The sequence below is a fragment of the Anomalospiza imberbis genome, chromosome 12 (genome assembly GCF_031753505.1).
Source record: "Anomalospiza imberbis isolate Cuckoo-Finch-1a 21T00152 chromosome 12, ASM3175350v1, whole genome shotgun sequence".
Classification (NCBI taxonomy): Eukaryota; Metazoa; Chordata; class Aves; order Passeriformes; family Viduidae; genus Anomalospiza; species Anomalospiza imberbis.
The window spans coordinates 13,861,781-13,884,392 of NC_089692.1; the positions used below are offsets into that span (position 1 = coordinate 13,861,781).

Genomic DNA, 22,612 nt, shown 5'->3' on the forward strand with positions numbered 1-22,612 from the left:
GGTGGGCAGGGAGATTTCCCCTTGTTCCTGCCTCCAGCCTGCGTTCCCCAGCCGTTGGCTTCTGCTGGCAAACATTTGTACCCTAGCACATTTGTACCCAGGCAGAGATATGAGAAAAGGCAATGCCACCGAGCCCCCCAGGGAAGTGTCCTGTGGCCCACTCCTACCTGGCCAGTGGGCTCAAGCTGGCACTCAGCATCTGAGAGTGCCCATGCCATAGGCACTGCCAGCCAGAGGTCTTGCTCTGGCTAAGGTGTCCTGTCCCGTCCTCCAGGGACATGTGGACACAGGTCAGAGCTGGCTCTCCATGGAGCACTCTGCCAGCATCCCATCTCTCTGGGCTGCTTGGGCATAGCTTGCTGCCCACACAGAACGTGGAGTGCTGGATCTCCTGGACTGGGAGCCTCAGGGATGGGGTGTGGGAGATGGATCACCTGCCAGGCCATGGTGGATGGCCTAATCAGCAAACAGGAGATTGTAGGAGTATCTGAGCGGGGCTGAGAAGGTAAAGGGGAGACAGAAATTTTGGGGGCTGCCCATGGGTGTGTTCAGACTGGGGCTCAGGCAGCACCTGGGGCAGGGGTAGATGGTTTCAGCTGGGAGGGGCATTGAGTGTGGAGGAGGATGGGGAATTTGGTGGGTGCGTGAGGACTAAGCCAGGGTGGGGAGACTCAGACAAAGCAGAGGCACGGGGGAAGGGCGTGGGGGATTAGGGTGATGCAAGTGGCACCGGGACAGTTGCAGAGAGGACTGAGAGGATGACAGGGGACTAGCGTGGGGCACGGGGCTCCGGGAGTGTCCAGACGAGCTGGGATGGAGGTGCGGGGGATGATGTAAGGGGTGAGTAGGGGGGTGCTGGGGTCCGGGGCAGGTGCCAAGGCTTGGGACAGTACCGGGGGTGCCGAGGTCCGGGGCGGGCCGGTGCCGCTCGGGGCGGGGAGCGGCGGGCGGGGCCCGTGGCGTGGGGCGCGGGGGCCGTCCTGGCGCATCCCCACGTGCGCGTGACGCGGGCGGGGGCCGGGACCGGGACCGCGGAGGAGCGGAGCGGAGCGGCGGGGCCATGCAGCTCCCGGCGGCCTCCCCCGGCCCCGCCGCCCCGGCGGGAGCCGAGCTGCTGCGGTGGCAGTGGCGGGAGGTGCAGGCGCCCTGCCTGGTGGCCGCCTGGATCCTGGTAGCCAGCCTGGCCAAGATCGGTGAGTGTCCCCATGTCCCCACCCGCTCCGGTCCCCCGGGAGCGGACGTGCCCACCCCCGGGCAGGCAGGGGCGATGCGGCATTCCCGGCGGGCGCGGGGGCACCCGGGACGAGGGGTGTCACCGCACGCCGGGACACGGGTCATGGGGACAAATCCGGCTGGTCACCACTCTCAGCTGGATTGCAGAGGTCGGGGACCACGCCACATCCTCCGTGCCCTGCCGTGGGATGATGTGCAGTGACGGGGTTAAGGCAGCACCCGAAGGAAAAGGTGGGGGCCCGGGCTGTTTTTTCCTGCGAGGGATGGATGGATAGATGGGTGGGCGCAGAGGATGGAGGGTTCATGAGAAGAGAAGCCCCAGAGGACGTCCCGTGTTCCCAAAGGCTGGCACAGCACCTGCGGTCGGCAGGTCTGGAGGCCATTGTTCCCCCACGGCCCCGGGGAAAGGCTCGGTGGTGCCGGTGCCAGGCAGGATGTGCCCCCAGCAGCCCGGGGATGGCAGGTGCCTGCAGTCTCCTCCAGTGGGTCACTCCAGATTGGGTTGGCCTTGGACTCTTGTGCTCCCCAGCACAGAACCACACAGCCGGGGGAGGCTCTGCTGTGAGAGGCTGTGTGGGAAGGCACAATGAGGATGTGTGTGAGCTGCGCAGGGCTGGGCTCCCCACCAGCATCCGGGGTGCTGGGGAGGGGACACCCGTGCGTGGGGCTGGTCCCCCACATTGCCTCTGCCTGCTGTGCTGGGCTCAGGGGATGGGATCTTGACCTTGAGCCAGGTTTTCTCCTCAGGGACCCCACTGTAGGCACAGCCCCCGTGGTGAGGGCACAGACACCCTCTGAATTTCGAGTTGGATCAAGAAATGTGGGTTCAGAGTTTGGCAGGGGAATCTCTGATCAGCCAGGGATGTGCAGCAGCACTCGTTACACAGGAGACAGCTACAGCTGTGACCACCAGCTGGCCTCTTCCTGTCCCAGCATCATTGTGGATCTTCCATTCCTCTCCTTCCTTTCCTTGTTGCAAGAGAGACCTAAAGCCTCGCGAGGAATGAATTAAAAGGTATCATGAGTTTAAAAATACAGCACTCTGCTGTAGCTGTGCCACCTCCAGCTGCCGAGTGCGTCCCTCCTACCTGCAGAAGATCAGAGAGAAAATTCCTTTCCCTGGCTGTTATTTTCTTCTCTCCAACCTCTCCCCAGGTTTGCTGCCTGTGCAGGTTTCCATTGATGTGCTCCCCTCAGCCACCCTGGATTTTGTGCGGGTGGGTGCAGGGGGGCCTGAGCTGGGACCATTCCCAAATCCCTACATCTGCCACGTTCTTCCAGGCCTGAGGTTGATGGCTACTCTCCTCTCTGTCTGTGAGACACAGCCCTGATGGCTGATAGCTTCGAGCTGCCAGGTTTAGTGTATCCAGTGGGTCCAATGGATCCTCAGAGCCTGGAGCCAATAGTGACATCCAGACCTGGAGGCACGGCTGCAGGCAGCACCCTGCCGTGGGCCTCCCCAGAGATGGCACCTGCAGTCCCCAGGGTGCACAGGAGTCCACAGAGGAGATCAACCAGGGGTGGAGGATTCTGGGGAGCGGAGAGGGCAGCACCAGCTGTGGCAGCCATGGACGCTGGGCGTAGGCTGGCGCAGAGGAACCGTTGTGGTTGTGGAGCTGGGCTGGCAGCTCACAGCCCTGTGACTGTAGGGGAGGAAGCGGCCCCACGCCCGGGTGATGGGGAAATGACACTGTGGGCTCTGTTCTCAGAAGCAGTCACGATGCTGGGGTGACCCAAGCCAGCAAACACCCGGGGCAGGGAAAAACTGGCTTGGGTGTTGCCTTCCTGCACAGCGAGGCATCATCCGGGCTTTGCTGCCTTTTCCATCCACGGTCAGAGCACAGGATGGGGAGCACGGAGGTGATGAGCATTGTCCCCAAACATTCTCCTTACACATAGCTGCCCCACAGGCAGGAGTTTGCCAGCAGATAGATGTTTTTCTGTGAAGCAGCATTGCAACCACCTCTCCTCACCCCATCACCTCTGTCCCCAGCTGCTCATGTCTTAGTTTAGGTGTTCTGCCATTCCCAAGCTCTGGAGGAGCAGAGCAGGTTTTAGCCCTGAGTTCTCTCAATGGCAAATCCTTTATTATGGATGCCTGAGTATGATTATGTCTCTGAAGTTAATTCACATGTGGCTAAGTTACTGTTGCTGTGGGAACCTTTAGTGCTGAAATCCCTGACTAGTATAAAATTAGAGCTCGTTCAGTCTGTCCCCACTGGCTGCTCTCTGTGACACAGGGGAGCTCATGTGCTGCCATTTCCTGGGGAGGCTGGCAGCTTTTCCTATCAGCCAGCAGGATTTTGGACAAGCATGATCTTTCCCATTGAGGCTTCTCCTTTATTTGACCAAGTTTCTGGCTTGGTGAAAACAATCACAGGACCATAGAATGGTTTGAGTTGGAAGGAACTTTAGAGATTATCTTTTTCCATCTACCATGGATTTCTTTTTCCATGGGCAGAGACACCTTCCATTAGACCAAGTTGCTCAAAGCCCCATCCATCCTGGCCTTGAACACTTCCAGGATGGATGACCCATGTCCCCACAGCATCCCTCCACGCTCTCCTGGGTCCCCCAGCCAGCCAGGACAGCTCCACAGCATGAGGAATGCAGATGGGTTGCCGAAGCAGAGAGCAGGGATCTTGGCAATGTTCCTGAGAATGCAGAAAGGGGCTGGACGCCTCGTTCCCTTCTTGAAAACTTCAGAGCTTTGTTCCCGTGGGTGGGAAGTGGCTTCACAGCCTGCTGCAGGCGCTGAGTGAGCACCATTTGTCCACCGGTGAAAGCAGCTTGTGTGGGGTGAACAGGGCTCTGCAGTGACTTGTGTGGTCATTTAGCAGGAATTTGGCCTGGATGAAGCCCAGCCAGTGTTTCCTCAGGCTGTGGGTCTGCTTGGAGGGCTGTAGTGTCCATATCACCACAGTCCCCAGGGCTGTATTGCAGCCCATAGCAGTGAGCAGAGGTGGCTGGGGCTCAGGGGGTGCCCTGGGCTCTGTGCTGTGGTGTTCAGTGGCAGAGCTATGGCAGAGGCTTGGCCTGGGTGCTCTTTGCTATTGAGGTGCTTGGCGGTGGAGCTGCAGATCATGTTGCCCCTGTGCTCACTGCTCTGCCCCTGCTGGCTGCAGCAGTGCTCCTGCTGTATTATGGCATGGAGCCAGTGCTGGGGCATAGATGGAGCTTACTGTGCCAAGCAGCAACCTCTTGAGGTCCTCAACTAAAGGAAAAGTGGTCCTTAGCCTGCACATAGGGTGGTGGGCTCTAAGATGTTGTCTCTGGTTGTGAACCAGATCTTTGCCATTCAGTTATCTCCTCTAATTCAGAGCTCAGCTGCTGTGAAGGAAAGAAAATCACCTAAGAGATTCTGGGAAAGGAGAAAGGAAGAACATCAGGAGGCCACAACCTCAGTTCTCTGATTGTCCACATCTCAGGGACACTGGGGCCTGCCCCAGAAGGATAGAGCAGGACCAGGACATGTTCAGAGGAGAATGACAAGGGCATAGAGACGTGGAAACCTATTGATGAAGTACTGCCTGTTCCTGGGCTCTTCTCCAGGTCTATGCCACTGGAGACAGCACTCTGGGCTAGGCAGACCTTATGGTCTGTCCATTGGGGTTCCAAAGGAGGGAAGCAGCTGAGTGACCCAGGGCTGGTGCATGACTGTAGCTCAACTTTCCTTCTGGAGGGGTAGCTTGGCACAAGCAATGGGCAGCTTTAGTCCAGGTAAAGGGCTTTAGGGACTGGGTTTTGGGGTTGGCAGCAGGGCTGGGCTTGCAGCCAAGAGATGGCTCAGAGCCCACCCTAATGTCCCCTGTACCTGCTGGGTGCACAAGGACAGAGGTGGCTCTCGAATTACCTGGAGGAACCCACTCCCCAGGAGATTTTTTCATCTGATGGTCAAGTCATGCAACAGAACTGAGCTGGACATCACAAATGATGGCAGAACTCAGTGACGGGGGGACAAAATCACTGTGACCCTCAATAGCCTTTCCCCAAGCAATGCCCTTTTGGAGGGGCAGCAAAAATACAGCACCTTGTGCTAGTGAGGAGAAACCCCCAGGGATGGGGGTTGCCTGCCTGGAAGATGGACTGATTTGGGATCACACAGGACACCCTGACATGGGGGACAAGGGTGCCTGGAGGAACTAATCTCCTGTGCTGGCTGGCGTGGCACCCTGCTGGCTTGTGCCTGAGCACAGGCTCGCTGCCACATTACTGATGGATGAATACCAGGGCATCCTCTGTTTGCTTTAGAAAATACATCCTGTTCCACGGCAGCTTACGATTTGGCCCAAACCTTGCATGGAATAAACTGATTATTCCAAGCATCTCTAAATCTGCAGCTCCCAAGTGCCTGTGTTGTTGCATGCAGGTAGGTTAGCTGGTGCAGAGGGAGGTTGTGCTCGGGCATGGCTTGTGCTGCAGTGGTTTGCATGCTGCTCTGGCTGCTTGCTCAGATGCAAACAAGGTCACCCTGTCACCAGGGCTGAGCATCCTCGTCTCTGAGTGGGGTAACATGTCCCGGTGTACCAGGATTTCTTCACTTGAACAGCAGCCAGCAGTGCTCATGACGCTGTGAACGTGCTGGCTGCCTGCTTTAAGCCTTTAAGTGCAGATACCAGAAGCCAAGAAAAGTAAAATGCCTGGCTGATTGGCTTATTAGACAGTGGCTGAGAGGGAGGGAAATCCTAAAGAGTCAGGGACCTGAAGTCCTGACCTGGGAGGTAGCTGGAAGATTTTTTTGTGCACCTGTGGCCATGAAGCAGTCTTTCCATAGGTGCTCCCTTGTTCTCCTCCCATCCGTCATGCATCACCCAACCCTTCTGTGAAGGCTGTGGATTTGGGATGCTCTGTCCATGTGCCTGTTTGGCTGATGCTCTCATTCTTCTTTTTCTTCTAGTTTTCCACCTGTCAAGGAAGGTGACATCCGTCGTCCCGGAGAGCTGCCTTCTCATCCTGCTGGGGCTGGGCCTGGGGGGCATCGTGTTGGCCGTGGCAAAGAAAGCCGAGTACCAGCTGGAGCCCAACATGTTCTTCCTCTTCCTTCTGCCCCCCATCGTCCTGGACTCGGGGTACTTCATGCCCAGCCGGCTGTTCTTCGACAACATCGGTGCCATTCTCACCTACGCAGTGGTGGGCACGCTCTGGAACTCCTTCGCCACCGGCACCGCGCTCTGGGGACTGCACCGGGCCGGGCTCATGGGTGGGTGTGCAGGGCTGCCCAGCTTGGACCACATCCCCAAAAAATAGCTTGGAGGTGCAAAGCAATGCCAGTTTCATAGCCCACTGCCTCTTCCTACTGTGGATTCCTAGGAATTGCAGCACAAGCAGGGTCCTGACATCCTGGGAATGGTGCTCTGGCAGGACAGTCAAGCGTGCGGGACAGACGGGCCCTGCTTGGCACCGAGCTGACTCATGTCTTGCTATTTTTGTCTGCTGACCTTGGCTAGCGTTGCTGGCTCGCTGGCATGTTCCCTGTCCTTGGCTGGAGCCACTGGCCCTGGCTGGCCTGGGCTGTGTTTTGAGCTCTCCTGAGCCCTGAGGAGCCACTTGATACCTGGACCTGAGGTGGGGCTGCTGAGCCACCTTTGGTGGTACCTGCTGGAGGAGCAGTGATGCACCTGGGTGCCAACAGGGACGTGCCTTATGCTCATCTCATGTTGCAGCAAGAAGGCACCAAGTCCCACTTTTCCAGGGGCATCCTGGAGGTCTGGGAACACTTTTTGGCTCATCCCGTGGCACTCCCAAGTTGAGATGCTGCAGCCAAGTCACTGGGATCAGATGAGGGACAGGCTTGTTTCCACCTGGTGAGAGGGGCTCTGGGGTGGCTGGTTTGCCTGACCTTGATCCTTCTGTCCTAACAGATCCAGGTGTTGAAGCTGGGCTGATGGATTTCCTGCTCTTTGGCAGCCTGATTTCAGCTGTGGACCCTGTGGCAGTCCTGGCTGTCTTTGAAGAGGTCCATGTTAATGAGACCCTCTTCATCATTGTGTTTGGGGAGTCTCTCCTGAATGATGCTGTCACCGTGGTGAGTTGCAGCTTGGTGGACTCTAATGTTGAGCCCAACATGGTCCAAGGTGCTGGAATTCCCCAGGGTGGGCAGAGGAGGCAGGTGACATCCCTGAGCTGGGGGCAGACCCATGCCATACTCTCTTGGCCTTTCCTCTCTCCTGGCCCTGGGAGCTGTTACCTGACAAGTTTGGGGTGGAAAATGCCTCTTCCACAGGACTCTTCCTGCCCCTCTCAAGGCAGGGCAATGCCCTGTGTTTCTCAAGGGATTTGCCTTCCCTGCAGGTGCTGTACAAGGTGTTCAACTCTTTTGTGGAGCTGGGCCCAGCGCACATCCACGCCACAGACTACGTGAAGGGGGTAGGTGAGTAATTGCCACACCAGTCCCTCCACCTCCTCCTCTGTTGTGGAAGTGGAGGGGGGCAAGCACAGGAGCTGTTGTCCTGTGGGGTGGGCACTGAGCGGCACAGCTCTGTCATCTCCATGTGTCACATGCTGGCCATCAGCATAGAACTGCAGAATTGTTTGGGCTGGAAGTGACCTTAAAGACCATCTTGTTCCAACCCCCCTGCCATGAGCAGGGACACTTTCCACTAGACCGGGTTGCTCAGAACACCCCCCACCCCCAACCTGGCCTTGAACACTTCCAGGGATGGGACAGCCAGTCTGTGCCAGGGCCTCACCACCCTCACAGGGAAGAATTTCTTCCTAATACCCAATCTAATCCTGCCCTCTGTCAGTTTGAAACCATTCCCCCTTGTCCTGTTATTCTATGTCCATGTCAAAAGTCCCTCTCCAGCTCTTTTGGAGTACTCTTCAGGTACTGGAAGGGCTTCTGAGGTCTCCCCAGGGTCTTCTCCAGGCTGAACAACCCCAACTCTTATCAGCCTGTCCCCAGAGCAGGGGTGCTCCAGGGGATGCTTTGGGATCATCCAAAGCTTTGTGCTCTATGGGATGCTTTGGAGGGGACTTGGGTGGGAACATGGCGCTTGGCCAGCGCAGCATGGCATGGCTGTGGGGCACAGGAGCTGGGCCCACTTCCTTATGGTTCACGTGAGACTTCTCCTCTCACCAGCCTCCTTCTTCCTGGTGAGCCTGGGGGGCACAGCCGTGGGGCTGCTCTTCGCCTTCCTGCTGGCCCTGATCACACGGTTCACCAAGCGCGTGCGCATCATCGAGCCGCTCTTCGTCTTCCTCCTGGCCTATGTCGCGTACCTTGCTGCTGAGATGGTCTCGCTCTCCGCCATCCTGGCGTGAGTACTGGGGTGTCCCCCAGGGGAACCCAGGAAATTGGGGTTGCAGTGCTGAGCAGCAAGAGGCAGTGAGTAGACCCACTCGTCATCCTGCCATAGGGCCATGCCATCTCCTCCTGCCCCTCTGCAGAGTCACCTTCTGTGGGATCTGCTGCAAGAAGTACGTGGAAGCCAACATCTCCCAGAAATCCCGCACCACGGTCAAGTACACCATGAAGACACTGGCCAGCAGCTCAGAGACCATCATCTTCATGTTTCTGGGCATCTCAGCTGTGGACACCTCCAAGTGGACATGGGACACAGCACTGGTGCTGGGCACCCTCTTCTTTATCCTGCTCTTCAGAGCCGTGGGTCAGTCTGTCCTGCTGTGCATATGGCTGGTAGCACACCGCCCTTTTCATGCCAAAAAGGGATATTGCCTAGGAAAGTTGGGGCACAAGGCCAGCCATGGATCCTGGCTGGGATTTTGTGCCGTGCTGATGGAGCAGGCAGGGTTCTCCCAGCATAATAGGCTCTCCTCCTCCTTCTTCCCCAGGTGTTGTTCTCCAAACATACGTGCTCAACCGCTTCCGCCTCATCCCCCTGGACAGGATTGACCAGGTGGTCATGTCATATGGTGGCCTCCGTGGGGCCGTGGCCTTCGCCCTGGTCATCCTGCTGGACAGGGAAAAGGTGAAAGCCAAGGACTACTTTGTGGCAACGACCATCGTGGTGGTGTTCTTCACTGTCATTGTGCAGGTGAGGATGGGCACTGTGTCCTCCTCCAGTGCTGTTTTCTTGCCCCAGAACTGGCCTGGGGACATGTGCTTTGGGAAAGTATCTTTTTTCAAGTGACCTTTGGTCCTCGGTGCTTTTTGGCACCCCATCCATCAGCAGGTGTGCAGGACCGCTATGGGGACTGTTGCAATGGTGGGGGCATGGCCCACCTTCTTTTCCTACTGGCATTTTGTTCTGGTTGGACTGGCTCCAGGAGCTCCAAGAGTGCATGCCTGTCCAGGCTATTCTCTTTACAAAGCTGCTGATGGGCCCCAGCTCTGGCGTTCAGCGCCCTAGGAAGGGAAGCCATGGGGAGGATGAATATGAGTCTAGGGGAAGGATGACTGGGGGTGCACACCATGCCACAGGTGCCAGGTTGATAGGGGCATGCGTGGCTGGTACAGCCACTGTCCCCAGTCACTTCGTGCTGCTTCTGCTCCCCATGCCCCAGCCATGCACCCTCTTGCCCTCCCAGTCTTTCCCTCGCCTTCTCCTGCCATTTTAGGGCCTCACCATCAAACCCCTGGTGACATGGCTGAAGGTGAAGCGTAGTGACCACCACAAACCCACTCTGAACGAGGAGCTGCATGAGCATGTAAGTGATAGTGCAGAGGCACCCCAGCTCCCCTCACATGTGGGGCTGGGCAAGGACCGTGTATGACCTTGGCATCCCCGGGGCACCCACAGCCTTTCCACCACTCACCCTCTTCCCCTCACTCAAGGCCTTTGACCACATCTTGGCAGCAGTGGAGGACATCGTGGGGCACCATGGCTACCACTACTGGCGGGACAAGTGAGTGTCTCAGACAGGATTCTCTGCTGTTAGTGAATGGGAGATGCATGCCAGCCACAGGGACATCTTGGGGTTCTCACAGGAGGACACCCCTGCTGTGCACAGAGCAGCAGGACCAGGAAGGCTGTATGTCTGTCCATCAGTCTGGATAGGTACCATCTTGCTGCTGTTGCGCAGCAGACCAAGATCACAAAAGCATCCTAGAGAGAGGTCAGGTTGAGGATACTATGGAGCTGACATTGCTTGCCAAGGTCAGAACTTGGGGTGTCCATGTTGGTGGCAACCACCCTCTGCCTCCTCATGGATGGAACTGCGCTGGGCACTGAGGAGGGAACAGCCCTGTTCCTGCCTGGGCAGTGTTTATCTGCAGCACAGGGACAGGAAAAGGATGCAAAAAGCCTGTTTCCTGCAGGGGAAATGCTCCAGCAGGGTGGCCCCAGTCCTACTCCCACTGCCTCTCACAGACCCGATAGTGTCTGGCTTCCCCTTGGGCAGGCTGAAGGGTCACCATGTCCCCTCCCCTCCTGCTCTCCCTGGCAGTGTGTCCCTGTGCACAGCCAGGTCCTGCATGCCCAGCCTCCCTTCGCCGTACTTGGGACACTCAGCCTTGTGTGGGTAGATATCCCTGGCCGTGGTACCCCATGGGAGCTAAATTGCCTGTGTCTTCATCTCATGGCAGGTGGGAGCAGTTTGACAAGAAATACCTGAGCCAGCTCCTGATGCGGAAATCTGCCTACAGGCTGCGGGATGAGATCTGGGATGTTTACTACAAGCTGAACATCCGTGATGCTATCAGCTTTGTTGATCAGGTACAGGCAGCAGTGGTGTCCAGGCAGCAGGATGGCGCTGGCAGGAGAGGTTCCCCTCATGTGCACCCTTTGGCCAGGCAGTGGGGACCTGTCCATCCCAGCCGGGTCCTTGCTGTCCTGATGCCAGCCTTGTCCTCCCAACTCCCAGGGTGGCCACGTGCACTCGGCTGCCAAGCTGGTGCTGCCCTCCATGCCCAGCCGCACATCCATGTCAGAGTCATCAGTCACAAACCTCCTGTGAGTACAACCATCCCTCTGAGCTCCTGGACAGACCTCCTTGGACCTCGCAGCTGCCCTCTTCCCTGGGGGCGGGTTGCACCAGGGCTGGCAGGGGGCTGGCATGGAGCCCAGCCCGTCCATCTCCATCTCCCCGCAGGAGGGAGAGCGGGAGCGGCGCGTGCCTGGACCTGCAGGTGATCGACACGGTGCGGAGCCGCCGGGACAAGGAGGACGCTGCCATGCACCACGTGCTGCGAGGGAGCCTCTACAAGCCCCGCCGGCGGGTGAGCACTCCCGGGCCACGGCGTGCAGCTGACCCCGAGGGGAGCAGCACCCGCAAGAGGAGCAGGGATGGACGATGCCCCGTGGGGCCAGCTGCTCACCCTGTGTCTCTTTGCCTCTCCCTCGGCCAGTACAAGGCCAGCTACAGCCGTCACTTCATCTCTCCAGATAAACAAGAGCGCCAAGATAAAGAAATCTTCCGGCAGAACATGAAGAGGCGTCTGGAGACCTTCAAGTCCACAAAGCACAACGTGTGCTCCTCCAAGAGCAAGGCCAGGCTGAAGGAAAAAGGCAGGAAAAAGGCAAGTCCTCCCCAAGCTCCTGTTCTTTTCCTAGCTCTGAGATTTGGCCACCCCAGGATGCAGTAAGAGAGGTCCTTTTGTGTGTAGGTGAGGTGTTGCAGGGTATCAGCAGCTCTAGACCCAGAGGGGAAAGCAGCACATCTCTTCACAGTCCTGTTGATGCTGCATGTGAGCATGCAGGTGTTGTGTGTCCATGTGTCCCCAGCATGCCATCAGTGCTGTGGGGTGGCTCCTCACTGAGCAAAGCCCTGGAGGAGCCCCCAGTTCATTTTGCAGGAGCATTCAACATAAAACAGCCTCAGTGTTGGTGCAGATCCAGGCCCAGAAGTGTGGCACTGCACCTCAAATTGAGCCTTAGGTATCTTACTTTGTTTGGAGGCTTTTGAAGCCATTGCAGCTGAGCAGTTCCTTGTGGGGCCATGAAGATGCAAAGCCTAAGGACTAGAAACCATATGCCATGTAGCCAGGGTGGGAATCTGCATGCCCAATGTTGGCTGGCTTGCAGGACCACCTCTTTGGTTTTGAGCTTTGCACAAGACAGGTCCCAGCCAGTTCCTCTTCTTTCACAGAAGAACATCTCTCTGACCAAAGAGACACCCAACGGGAAGACTCACAGAAATGTCCCCTGGCAGGATGCAGGTAAGGGCAGTGGCAGGTGAGGATGGCAGCTCCTGGCAAGGGGACCTGGTGGCGTGGGATGGGAGCACCTGCTGTGCTTGTCCACTGCCAGCTTGGTGGGATGACAGCGCCCAGGGTCGTGCTAGCACCAAACCAAGCCCCTCCATCTGCCTGCAGCTCCTGTCCTGGTGATGGTCAGCTCAGAGGAGGAGGAGAGTGATAGCTCGGAGACGGAGAAAGAAGACGATGAGGGGATTGTGTTCGTTGCTCGAGCCACTGATGAGGTTCTGCAGGGAAAGACAACTCCTGGTAGGCACCAATGCTCCATGCCGGGGCAGCTGCCAGTGGGTAGCTTATCCTTCCTCTGCCTGTGGAGCAAAGCTGCCATGGCCTGGGCAAAACCAAGGTCCACAGAGCATGAATGGGAGAATCACTGTCCTCTGGAGGCATGGCAGAGCCTCTCTGTGTCCTGCATCCCTGGGCCAGCATATGGTGTGATTCTTGGGGTTGTCCTGCATAGAGCAAGGAGTAGTCTCCATAATCATTGTGGGTCCTGTCCAACTCAGAATATTCTAGGGTTCTATGGCCATTTGGTAGTGGTTGGTTCTGCAATGTTTGCAGGGTCCAAGGAGAGACTGAGAGCTGTGCAAGCTCCCTCTCACTGTCCCTCCATCTGCATCTCCAGGCAGCGTGGATGTCTGCCCCAGCCCCTGCATCATCCCTCCATCGCCAACCCTAGCAGAGAAGGAGCTGCCATGGAAAGGAGACCAGGCTGATCTGGCTGTTTATGTCTCCTCGGAGACCACCAAAATTGTGCCAGTGGATATGCAGAAGGCGTGGAACCAAAGCATCTCCTCCCTGGAGAGCATCGCTTCCCCCCCAGGCATCGAGAGTGGACCTCAGCACAGGAGATTTGCCTGCCCTGTGCTGGAGGAGCAACCCCAGTCTGCAAGCCAGGCGATGCCAGAGCAGAGCTCCTGCTTCCAGTTCCCTAGCCATGTCTCCAAGAGCGGCCGGTCACAGAGTGACAGCAGCCCAGATGGTCCTGAGCAGCAGGAACTGCAGCCTTTGATGGCCACAGAGGAGAAGGGCAGGATGCCACCCTCTGCAGAGCCCAGGTGGCTGATGTTCAACAGAGCAAGCCACCTCTGAGGCACCCTGTGGATTGGGAAGGGGCTGAGTGCTGCAGACAGGCTATGACCTGGTGACTGCTCTGTTTTGCACTGCAAAGCTTCTGTGTGTCTTCATAAACTCCAGGAGGGGCAGGAGAACCCAGTACTCCTCCTGGAGCTGTTCTCCAGGGTGCGCTTTGCCCATGCACCTGCTGATGCAAACCTGGTCAATAATTGGTCTTTGTGCTGTGACAGCAGGTACCAGGCCCTGTCCACCCAGGGAGGCACAGATCCCAAACCTTATTCTTCCTCTCTGGTCCCTACACATCTCTGCAGCTGGGCGGTTAGAGATATTTCTCCCAGGGCTGGGATCCCGAACAGACTTGATCCTGTCATGGCTGTGCTGCCCTGAGGTGGTGGCTGCTGGAAGATGGGCTGTGGCTTGCTCACAGGTGTAAGAGTATGAGCTGGTCTCCAGCCTGGCTGTGAGTAGGAGACCTCTGGGAAAAGGGGTAAGAGCAGCGCTGGTGAGCAAGAGCCCACCCACACCCAGTGACTGAGCCACTGACTTCAAGGTGGCCACTGCTGGTTCCTCACAGCATGCATGGAGCTCAGCCAGGAACTCAGAGATAGGCTCCTTGCCACGACAGCCCCATGTTCCCGGGGTTATGGAGGCACCACAGAGGAAAGGCCATGGCTTTCTCAGGACTGGGAGCAGCGCTCCTGGGGTTTGGCTCCACCAGGAGCTGGGCTAGCAAACCTGTATGCACACGGACTCCTCTAACAGCCAACCTGCTGTGCTAGCCTCGCACCTGGCGCCTGGATGTGTTCCCAACAGCTGCTGTGTTCAGCTTTCTGGCTTTACTGGGAGGCAGCTGCCCTGCACAGCATCCTTGGTGTTCATTCTGCCCATGTCTGAGTCTCCCAATTACCTGGGGTGCATCAGCTGGGAGGACTGGCCATGGTGCAAGGAGTGGTGCAAGCAGCAGGTATGAATGTACATCAGGAACAGGGGTGATGGGTGTGACCAGTGCCAAAGGTCTGTCCCCAACACCTGCATCCCAGCCACCCCTGTTCCCTCTGCAGAGAGTGATGGGAGCTAGTGGCCCACATGATGAATTATTTCTGGTGTGACCCCAAGGGCCAAGTACTGCACCCCAAGAACTGCTCAGCACATAAAAGAGCACAATGGCTGGGCACCGGCAGAGCAAGGGGGTTGGAGGTCACTCCTCTTTGGGAAAAATGGGGACTTGGACTGATAATGCTACAGAGCAGATAAAAGCCTGCCTTTTCCAGCTATGTGGGTGTGCTGAGACAGACGGCGCCAAGGGGACACTTGGATGCACTGGGTGGATGAGTCCAATGGGGAGCAGGTGAGCTGATGGGACCCTCAGCCCTGTCAGCAGGGCTCAGCAGAGGCCCTTCAGCTCTGTACCTGTTCCACCAGATAAGCATGAGGTTTTTAAAAGGTTTTTATATAGTTTTGCATTTCTGGTATGACTTACTCTAGTTTTGATTTCTGATATTGGGCCATATTAAATCTCTAGTTGGGTCAGTGTTTTCTGTAGCCATGGGCACCACAAATGACTCAAGACTTAATATATTATTTGCAAGGATATTGTTATAATGTGATAATATATGCAGAGTATTTTGTAATGTTCAATAAATTGGAGTTGGAGCAGACGTTGTGGTCTGGTCTGTTGGTTGTCTGGGAACCTCTGCCCATCCTGGTTAAGTTCTCCTTTGCAGGCACCCTGTCCCTGTGCCTCTCCATTCTTCTCCACCTGAGGCCCCAACCCCCCTCTCTTGTTGTGCCTAACTGGATTTCCTGGTTTCCATAAAGTTTGTGGAAAATGTGAAGTTCTTTCCGAAGAGATGCTTGCCTGCAGCTGTTGTTAGGCTGTGCAGAGGGAGCAGCCAGCAAGAGACCAGGCCCTTCTGCCCAGAGCTGTGGCTGCACAGCCACCAGCGTGCTGGGAGCCCACGTCTTCCCATGTCCTCTCTCCTTGCCAAAAATATGTTTTAAAGGGGTCTGTTTCAGGGTATTCTGGGTCACAGGAGCCTCCTTGCATCAGTGTGTATTGGTTTTGCTCTTCCCCTTGATCTCCTGGTCTCTCCTTTTCCTGAAGGAAAGTAAATGTGGTTTACTTGATTCACAAGGCAGATGTTTGGCTTGTATTGAACCTGGCATCCACCATCAACCCCTGGTTCTTTTTGGCAGGGTCAAATATAGCTTCTAGCCCTGTTAGCTTTGCACTGGCCCCTGTGGAAGCTCTTGGTCCTTGTGACATTCCCCATCTGCCTTGCATCCCACCAACAACGCTGCTGGCTGAGCTGTGCTCTGCATGCTGGACCTCATTGCCAGCATCGCCTGCGACCACAATCACCTTGGCAGTGCACCAGGCTGTGTGGGCCAGGTGGTTTCCTGGAAGAGGTGGGTCTGCGTCCTTCAGGTCCTTAGAGGAGGGAAAGCAGACATCTCAGCTTCAGGAAATGCTGGTACTGGTTGCCGCTCTCTCGTCCAGACATCTGAGCCTAGCAGCTAATGTGTGCAGGCTCTCCATGCCACCAGCCAGCAGCTTGGAGCCCCTTCAACGCCACCCTTGTTGTGAGCAGGGATGGTGGCTCCTGGCCGGTTTTTAGTCTTGTACTTCACTCTCTGTATTTCACATTGGAGTGTCCTGCCTGCACAGGACTGCTCTGATCCTTCCAGCATAGCAGAGTCGTCTCTTTTCAGCCTAAAAATACTAAAGTGCTTCAGTGGAAAAACACGAGGACTGGGCCAAACCATGAATGCATGTGCCCAAACTTTTGCTTCTCCAGGATGGAGTAAGGCACAGCCACAGGAGCTGCTTGTCAGACTTTAAGCCAGAACATACAACCCTCCAACTGTGACTGAAAGCAACCCCATCCCAGGGCAGACTATCACAGAGCTATCATTTTGCACCCAGGCTTCTGTTTAAAGCCTGCCATTAAACCCACACATTTTTTCCACAGGCATTTGCTTTCTCCAATACTCAGCTCCTCCAGTTCTTCGGTGGTAGCAAAACTTGTGAAGTCAGCAGGGGATGTAAGGCAGATCTGACATCAGCTGTGTGGAAGAGCTGTGGGCAATGGATTGGTGTTAGCCATCTTACAAGTGAGTCTTAAAATCACCACATCGCTTTTGCACAATGCACGTTGGAGCATCAGTAAATTTCAGACTGGAAGGGGCTTGGGAAGTCCATGGTCCAATCCCAGCTCCATGCAGGGCTGGTAGCAAAGCTAGACCAGGTAGCTCAGAGCCCTGTCCCACTGGATTTGGAATGTCCCTGAGGATGGAGGTGTCCCTGTCCCAGAACCACACCACAGCTACAGCAGTCTTGCACAGAATGAATTTCTCCTTATGCTCAGTAAATATTTCGCCTGGGGCAGGTTGTCCCTGTTACCTCTTGTTCTTCCAAGTGCTTCTCTGGGAATAGTTGGGCTGTGGTTTTTGTGTGCCACCTTGTAGGTAGCTCCCCTCTGCCTTATCTTCTTAAAGCTGGTTCTCTCTGACATATATACGTATATATATATCCACACACGTATATATATGTTCTTTCAGGAAGCCCCCGATTGGAACTACCACCCAGTTGTGTCTCACAGGTACCAAGTCCAAGAAATAATAATTTTCTTAAACCTGCCAGCTTCAAATTCTCCACTGCAGCGAGGGTGCTGTTGACTCACATGTGTAGTTGCTGATCCTGCTCTATTTCTGGAGCACTTCTGATACCCTCTTGGGACGTTTTCACACTGCTCTATACAGGCAGAAGCAGGGGGAAGCGAGTGACTAGGAGCCAGCTCCTCACCTCTCACTCACACAAAGCATGGCAGGGGCTTTGGCCATGCTCAGGTTTTCATGGAGAGCAGCAGGAAGGCAGATGCAGAAGAATTCAGGAGAGGTGCTCAGTTTGGTTGTATCTGGTACAAATATTTTGGAAACACATCAGTCTGTTCCTTGCTCCTGTCCCCTCATATCCATCTGTCCAGGCATCCATCCCACCTGCAATCAGACTGAACACCTCCCCTGAATTCTGTGTTTTCCTTCCCACTCTTCGCACCTGAAGCAGCCATCCCTGCTCCCTGCTTTCACTGGAAGCCTCCTCTGCCTGTTGGCGAAGGGAATAATTGGTTTTCTCTCTGGCATTACCTCCGGAGGGGGATGCCAGCCCTGACGCTGGTCTGCCCCAGGTGTGCAGAAGTTGCCCGGCTGACGGGCTGCGAGCGGGCCGGGGCTGTGCCGCGCGCGGTGGCGGAGCCGGGATCAGTCGGCAGCCGGGGCGGATAATGAGGAACAGATTCGCGCTGGGCAGTGGTTCCCATGCTGCGTTCCAGGGCAGAGCGGCCAGGATGGGAGAGCCTTTGTGCTCCGCGCTGCACCCCTCCGGCTCGTGTGGAGCCAGCCCCTCGGCTCCCCCGGCTGTCCCCGCCGGCTGCCGGCGGTGAGCGGCCCCGGGCTCCCCGCAGGGCTGGGGACCGTCCCCGGCGGCTGTGCCACCCGTCGGGCTGGGGGTGCCTTTCCCCAGAAGGCTTTCCCCGCTGCCCGCCTGTGCAAGGGAACAGGCTGCAGCGTGGACTGGCTGAGCACAGGCAAGAGCAGAGGGATCTCTAGGGTCAGCAGGAGCTGGGCGGGGTGATCCACACCTTCCTTCGTGGCTCAGACTTCCTTGCTTTTCCCTGGAGGAGCAAACAAAACGATAGGAATCCCTGAGGATTGCATGATGAGGTTTCTGCTCCTGGGGATTTCTGCAGAACAGCCAGAGTGGAAGCCAGCGTGGTGGGGGGCTTTGATTTTATGAGTAACCCCGATCCAAGAGTTGTGATCTTCCCTGCGGCCAGACACAGCTGTTCCTCATCACCTCTTGGAAGGCAAGGATCCCTGAAGAAGCCACCTGGGCTCCTCTCACCTCATATTCTCCTGGCATCTGTGGCCACACATCCAGGCTGTCCTGAAGGTAAATGTGTTGGGGGGTTAGTTGGAGAGGGACGGAGGGTGCTGAGGACACTTTGGGGTTGTGACCACCAGCCCAGTTGGTCTGGTCTACATCAGACCACTGACCATCCCGAGCTTGTGGGCGGCCCAGGAAGAAGGGCTTGGAAAGGCCACAGGGTACTGGCAGTGAGCAAACCCCGCAGTAGCTGTGCTGTATCTGCGCTTTCCTCTGTCACAGCAATGCAGGGAATCCCTGCCTGCACACAAGCTTTGCCTCCTGAAGCCCAGCTAAGCCCACACTGTTGGAGAGCCATTTAAAGCCTTGCTTTGGCTCCTTGGCTGGCTGGAGGGAAGTTGGCTTCTGGCTATGCACTCACCTGAGGCCTCACCATGTGTGGCTGCCTGGCAGTTTAGGGTCTCTAAGGGCCAGGATATTCTCTTCTCTACCACATATGTGCATGTAGATACACCTATTTTCAGTAGACATCTCCCTTCTATTTATGGAGAAAGCTGGCAAAATCTTCAGAAAGGTACCCAGAAAGACAGAGAAAGAAATAAAAAAGAAACAACTGTGAAGGCTAATAGGCTTTCCTACGTGGTGTGGGGCTGGCTGATGGGAGCCAGCTGGTGAAGGAGCACCAGCCACATATGCTGGGATGGAACGGCTGTGGAGCAAACAGGTTGCTGCTGGGGCATTAATCCATGATCCCTGCTAGGTTCACTCCAATCTTTGCTTTATTCTGCTAGCAAACAGATAGAACTGTTAAAAATGTTTAACTTTTTTTTTTCCTTCGTAAAAATAGCTTTAAAAGCAAACAGGAAATTACAGACTGAGGAGTGCAATGAAGAGGGGAAAAAGTCAGGCAGCTACCTCGCTGTGCTTGGATTTGTCTATAAATACAGCTCCACGTGGGGTGCCGCTTGCCCAAAGGCAACCAAACCGCCCCCAAACTGGTGGGGATCGGGGGACGGGGGTGTAGGGGAGCATGTCCCCTCTGGCGAGGGTGACGCACCGGGGGTCGGAAGAGGGGCCAGCGCTGGCTGAGTACCGAGCTCTGCCGGCGCGAAGCTCGATGCGTGGAGCTCGGTGCGCGGGGAGCTCGATGCGCGGAGCTCGGCCGGCGCGGGGAGCTCGATGCGCGGAGCTCGGCCGGCGCGGGGAGCTCGATGCGGGGAGCTCGATGCGCGGAGCTCGGCCGGCGGGGAGCTCGATGCGGGGAGCTCGATGCGCGGAGCTCGGCCGGCGCGGGGAGCTCGATGCGGGGAGCTCGATGCGCGGAGCTCGGCCGGCGCGGGGAGCTCGATGCGCGGAGCTCGGCCGGCGCGGGGAGCTCGGTGCGTGGAGCTCGGTGTGCGTGGAGCTCGGTGTGCGTGGAGCTCGGCCCGCGGGGAGCTCGGCCCGCGGGGAGCTCGGCCCGCGGGGAGCTCGGCCCGCGGGGAGCTCGGCCCGCGGGGAGCTCGGCCCGCGGGGAGCTCGGCCCGCGGGGAGCTCGGCCCGCGGGGAGCTCGGCCCGCGGGGAGCGGCCGCGCTGCCCAGCGCCGCCGGCAGGTGTCGCCCTCCGCCGAGGCCTCGCCCCGGCCCGCCCGCCAAGATGGCGCCGCGCCCCCTCAGGGAGCCCCCGGCGCGGCGGGTGCGGCGGAGCGCGGTTCAAAAGCCCTGGGGATTCCGTGACGGGGTAGTCTTAAGGAAAAAGACAATATACATGTGGTAGTTTCAGGCCTCCTTTGGTGCGCCAGCCCCAGCTGCCCAGCCCCCTCCCGCTGTCCTGATGGCGGGTGTGATGTCCCGGTTGTCACCAGCTCGCACTCCTTCTCAGACACCTTCATCTCACCAGGCAGCAAACGCAGGCAGGGGCTGCAAAATATGACCCAAAACCAAAGCCTTCTTTTACGATGGGGGTGGTGAGACACTGGAACATGCTGCCTAGGGCGGTTGTAGTTGTCCCAACCCTGGAAGTGTTTAAAGCCAGGTTGGATAAAGCATTGAGCAGTCTGGTCTAGTGGGAGGTGTCCCTGCTCGTGGCGAGAGGGCTCGGGACAGAATGATCTTTAAGGTCTATTCCAACTTCTTCACATCCTATGATTCTATAAAGGAAAAAAAGCAGCAAAGAACACACACTTGGATCTGGATGTTTCTGTGCTGGGGAGGAAGCTCTTGACCCACTTGTCCCTCCTCCCACCAAGCTCCTCCAAAGTCCCTGGCCCCAGTCTAACAGTCCTGTTTGAACCCCAGAGGGGTCTAAGCCTCCTCGAACCTTCCCGGGGCTGTTGTGTAGCTGGCCTTACCCTGTCTCGATTTGGGAGCAGAGATTGCCCTGCAAGGAGGAAGAGAGCAGCAGCACGATGGAAGGAGGGCAAGTGATAGGGAGAGAGGACAGACTGCTGAGAGGAGGCAGGAGCCCTCCGCCCTGCCTGTCTGAAGGGGAAGCTGCTCATCTCCTTCAGGAGACACATTGTTATTGCTGCTGATGGCATCGAATCACACCGTTTCCTGCCGGCCGGTGCTCTCCAGCCCTGGTGCCAGGGAGGGGAGGTGCCCACCCCAGCTGGAACCAGCTCACAGCGTGTCAGTCATATGCTGCTTCCCGGTGCTTCCCCTTCCTCCAGCCCACACTGGGAACAAAGGGTCCTCTGGTACAGCAGCTGTGATCCACATCACACCACCTCCTCACTGTGCCCTGTGTCCTACCTGCTCCGTGTTCTTGCCTGGCATCCTTGCTGTAGGCATTCCCTGAGGTTCACTCCTCTAATTGCCAGCTGTGGATGTTCCATGGCAGACTGCTCCTATTCCTGTCAAACCAGCCCTTCCCAGTGGCATATAAGGAGCCTTCTCAGTGCTCTGGATCCGCAGTCAGCAGAGTTGGCTCTAGACTCCCCGGGGGAGAAGACCCTGACCCCAAACTGATCTTTGCCCACTGCAGAATGACTTGAATATCAGCCTGAAGCCTGGCAGAGCTGCTCGAGGACTGAGATAATTCTCCTTTGCTACGAGCTGGGCAAGGCTAGAGGGGGAGAAAGCAGGTCTCTTCTGTATCTGGGGAAACTGTCAGACCTGAGCAAGTTGTCATTCCCCCGTTGGAAATGCCAGCTGGATTAAGGGCACTTTGAGAAGCACCTGGAGGACTCACAGAGGGACTGGTTGCGTTCAGTGGGCAACAGCCCAGCTGTGACAGGCACCATGACAGCTCGTCCCAGGGACCGCCCATGCAGCTCTATGAGGCACTGACTGGACCTGGAGGTGCATCTTGGGGCTATTGCTCTGCCCCAGGGAGTGCTGCGCTAACTCAGCTGCCTGCCTGCTCTGGAGAAGCAAACTGTAGGCAGGTGAGAGCTTTCCTTCTCTCTGGAGACATTCTGCCATGGGAGAATGGTTTGCAAGATCTGTCGGGATCTGCTGGGTAGAAGCTCTGCAAATGCTGGCTGTAAGTGTGGGGTTTGGGAGGGTTGGAAGGGCTGGATGGGAGCTTGACAGGATATGCACCCAGGGGAATAGCAGTTCTGGGGATCAAAGTTCCTGCATCAGAGTCCCTGACTGTCACCCCAGGTGGGACCTGGGAGCTGGCCCTGGCTCTGCAAACTGTGGAGAAGAGACTGCAGCCAGTGGTTGGAGAGGGGGGCCTTGCTTCCCTGGTTAGAGCTGCCAGCCCTGCCTCCTAGCAGGGCATAGTTGGATTTAGGTTGGTTTTGGGAAGAGAAGGGATGGGTCTCCAGATCAGAAGAGTGTCCCAGCCCTTGTCTGGTAATGGTTGGTGCTCAGTGGCATCCTCCAAGGGATGTACCCACTTCTCTTGGTGCGGGCTGGGCAGGTGTCTCATGGGTGCTGGTTGCTCAGGCATGAGCTGGGCACAGAGCAGGGACACAAGTAGGGGGCTGCTGGTGGTATGGAGCCATGGTGGTGAGTGTCTGTCTGTCACCACAACGCTTACTCTGCCAAGCAGACCTGGAAAGAGGAGCAGGCCCTGGCAGCTGTGACTGAGGATGGAATTTGCAGTAGTGTGTGACCCTGTGTCCCACAACTCCCTTGTCTGTGGGAGAGGGGCCGGGGCAGGAAGGGTGTGGGTGCCCGCTGGCACGTCTAGCTCAGAGGTGAGCATGCTGTCTCAGAGAGTACAGTAAACATGTGCTGTGGGGCTAAATGGCATGCAACATCACTGCCAGGAGGGAAGGTAAACAGATGACTCTTCTGTTCCATTAAATACCTGGGATCTGGAGAGAGATGGGTCACTTTTAGGCTGCTCTTCAGAAAAAGCTGACCTATTCTTCTGTTCCGAGACT

The 22,612-nt window shown here is 56.9% G+C and overlaps 2 protein-coding genes across 9 annotated transcripts in view; both read left to right on the forward strand.

The window, feature by feature from the left end:
* The first annotated feature begins 1,011 nt into the window (after nucleotides 1-1,011).
* Nucleotides 1,012-15,066, forward strand: SLC9A5 (solute carrier family 9 member A5). 4 transcript variants are annotated; one of them, XM_068202914.1, is made up of 16 exons: nucleotides 1,012-1,193; nucleotides 6,131-6,433; nucleotides 7,095-7,258; nucleotides 7,525-7,603; nucleotides 8,315-8,492; nucleotides 8,623-8,843; nucleotides 9,028-9,230; nucleotides 9,754-9,843; nucleotides 9,971-10,041; nucleotides 10,721-10,850; nucleotides 10,999-11,087; nucleotides 11,227-11,353; nucleotides 11,483-11,653; nucleotides 12,223-12,292; nucleotides 12,449-12,580; nucleotides 12,957-15,066. In XM_068202914.1, the coding sequence occupies exons 1-16, from the start codon at nucleotides 1,061-1,063 to the stop codon at nucleotides 13,421-13,423; spliced, it is 2,628 nt and encodes an 875-aa protein (XP_068059015.1). In that variant the 5' UTR covers nucleotides 1,012-1,060; the 3' UTR covers nucleotides 13,424-15,066. The 4 variants fall into 4 exon arrangements, with proteins under 4 accessions (XP_068059015.1, XP_068059017.1, XP_068059016.1 ...); XM_068202916.1 differs by having other exon boundaries at nucleotides 12,893-13,053; XM_068202915.1 differs by lacking the exon at nucleotides 1,012-1,193 and adding an exon at nucleotides 2,033-2,248.
* Nucleotides 15,067-21,526: 6,460 nt separating this feature from the next.
* PLEKHG4 (pleckstrin homology and RhoGEF domain containing G4) overlaps nucleotides 21,527-22,612 on the forward strand; it is a 92,432-nt gene continuing 91,346 nt past the window's right edge. For 4 of the 5 annotated variants that reach the window (XM_068202921.1, XM_068202923.1, XM_068202924.1 and 1 more), the window contains exon 1: nucleotides 21,527-21,661. In XM_068202921.1, the coding sequence (XP_068059022.1) occupies nucleotides 21,542-21,661 (120 nt within the window). In that variant the 5' untranslated portion in view covers nucleotides 21,527-21,541. Of the gene's footprint in view, nucleotides 21,760-22,612 lie in introns of all 5 variants that reach the window. The other variant, XM_068202919.1, reaches the window with a different exon arrangement.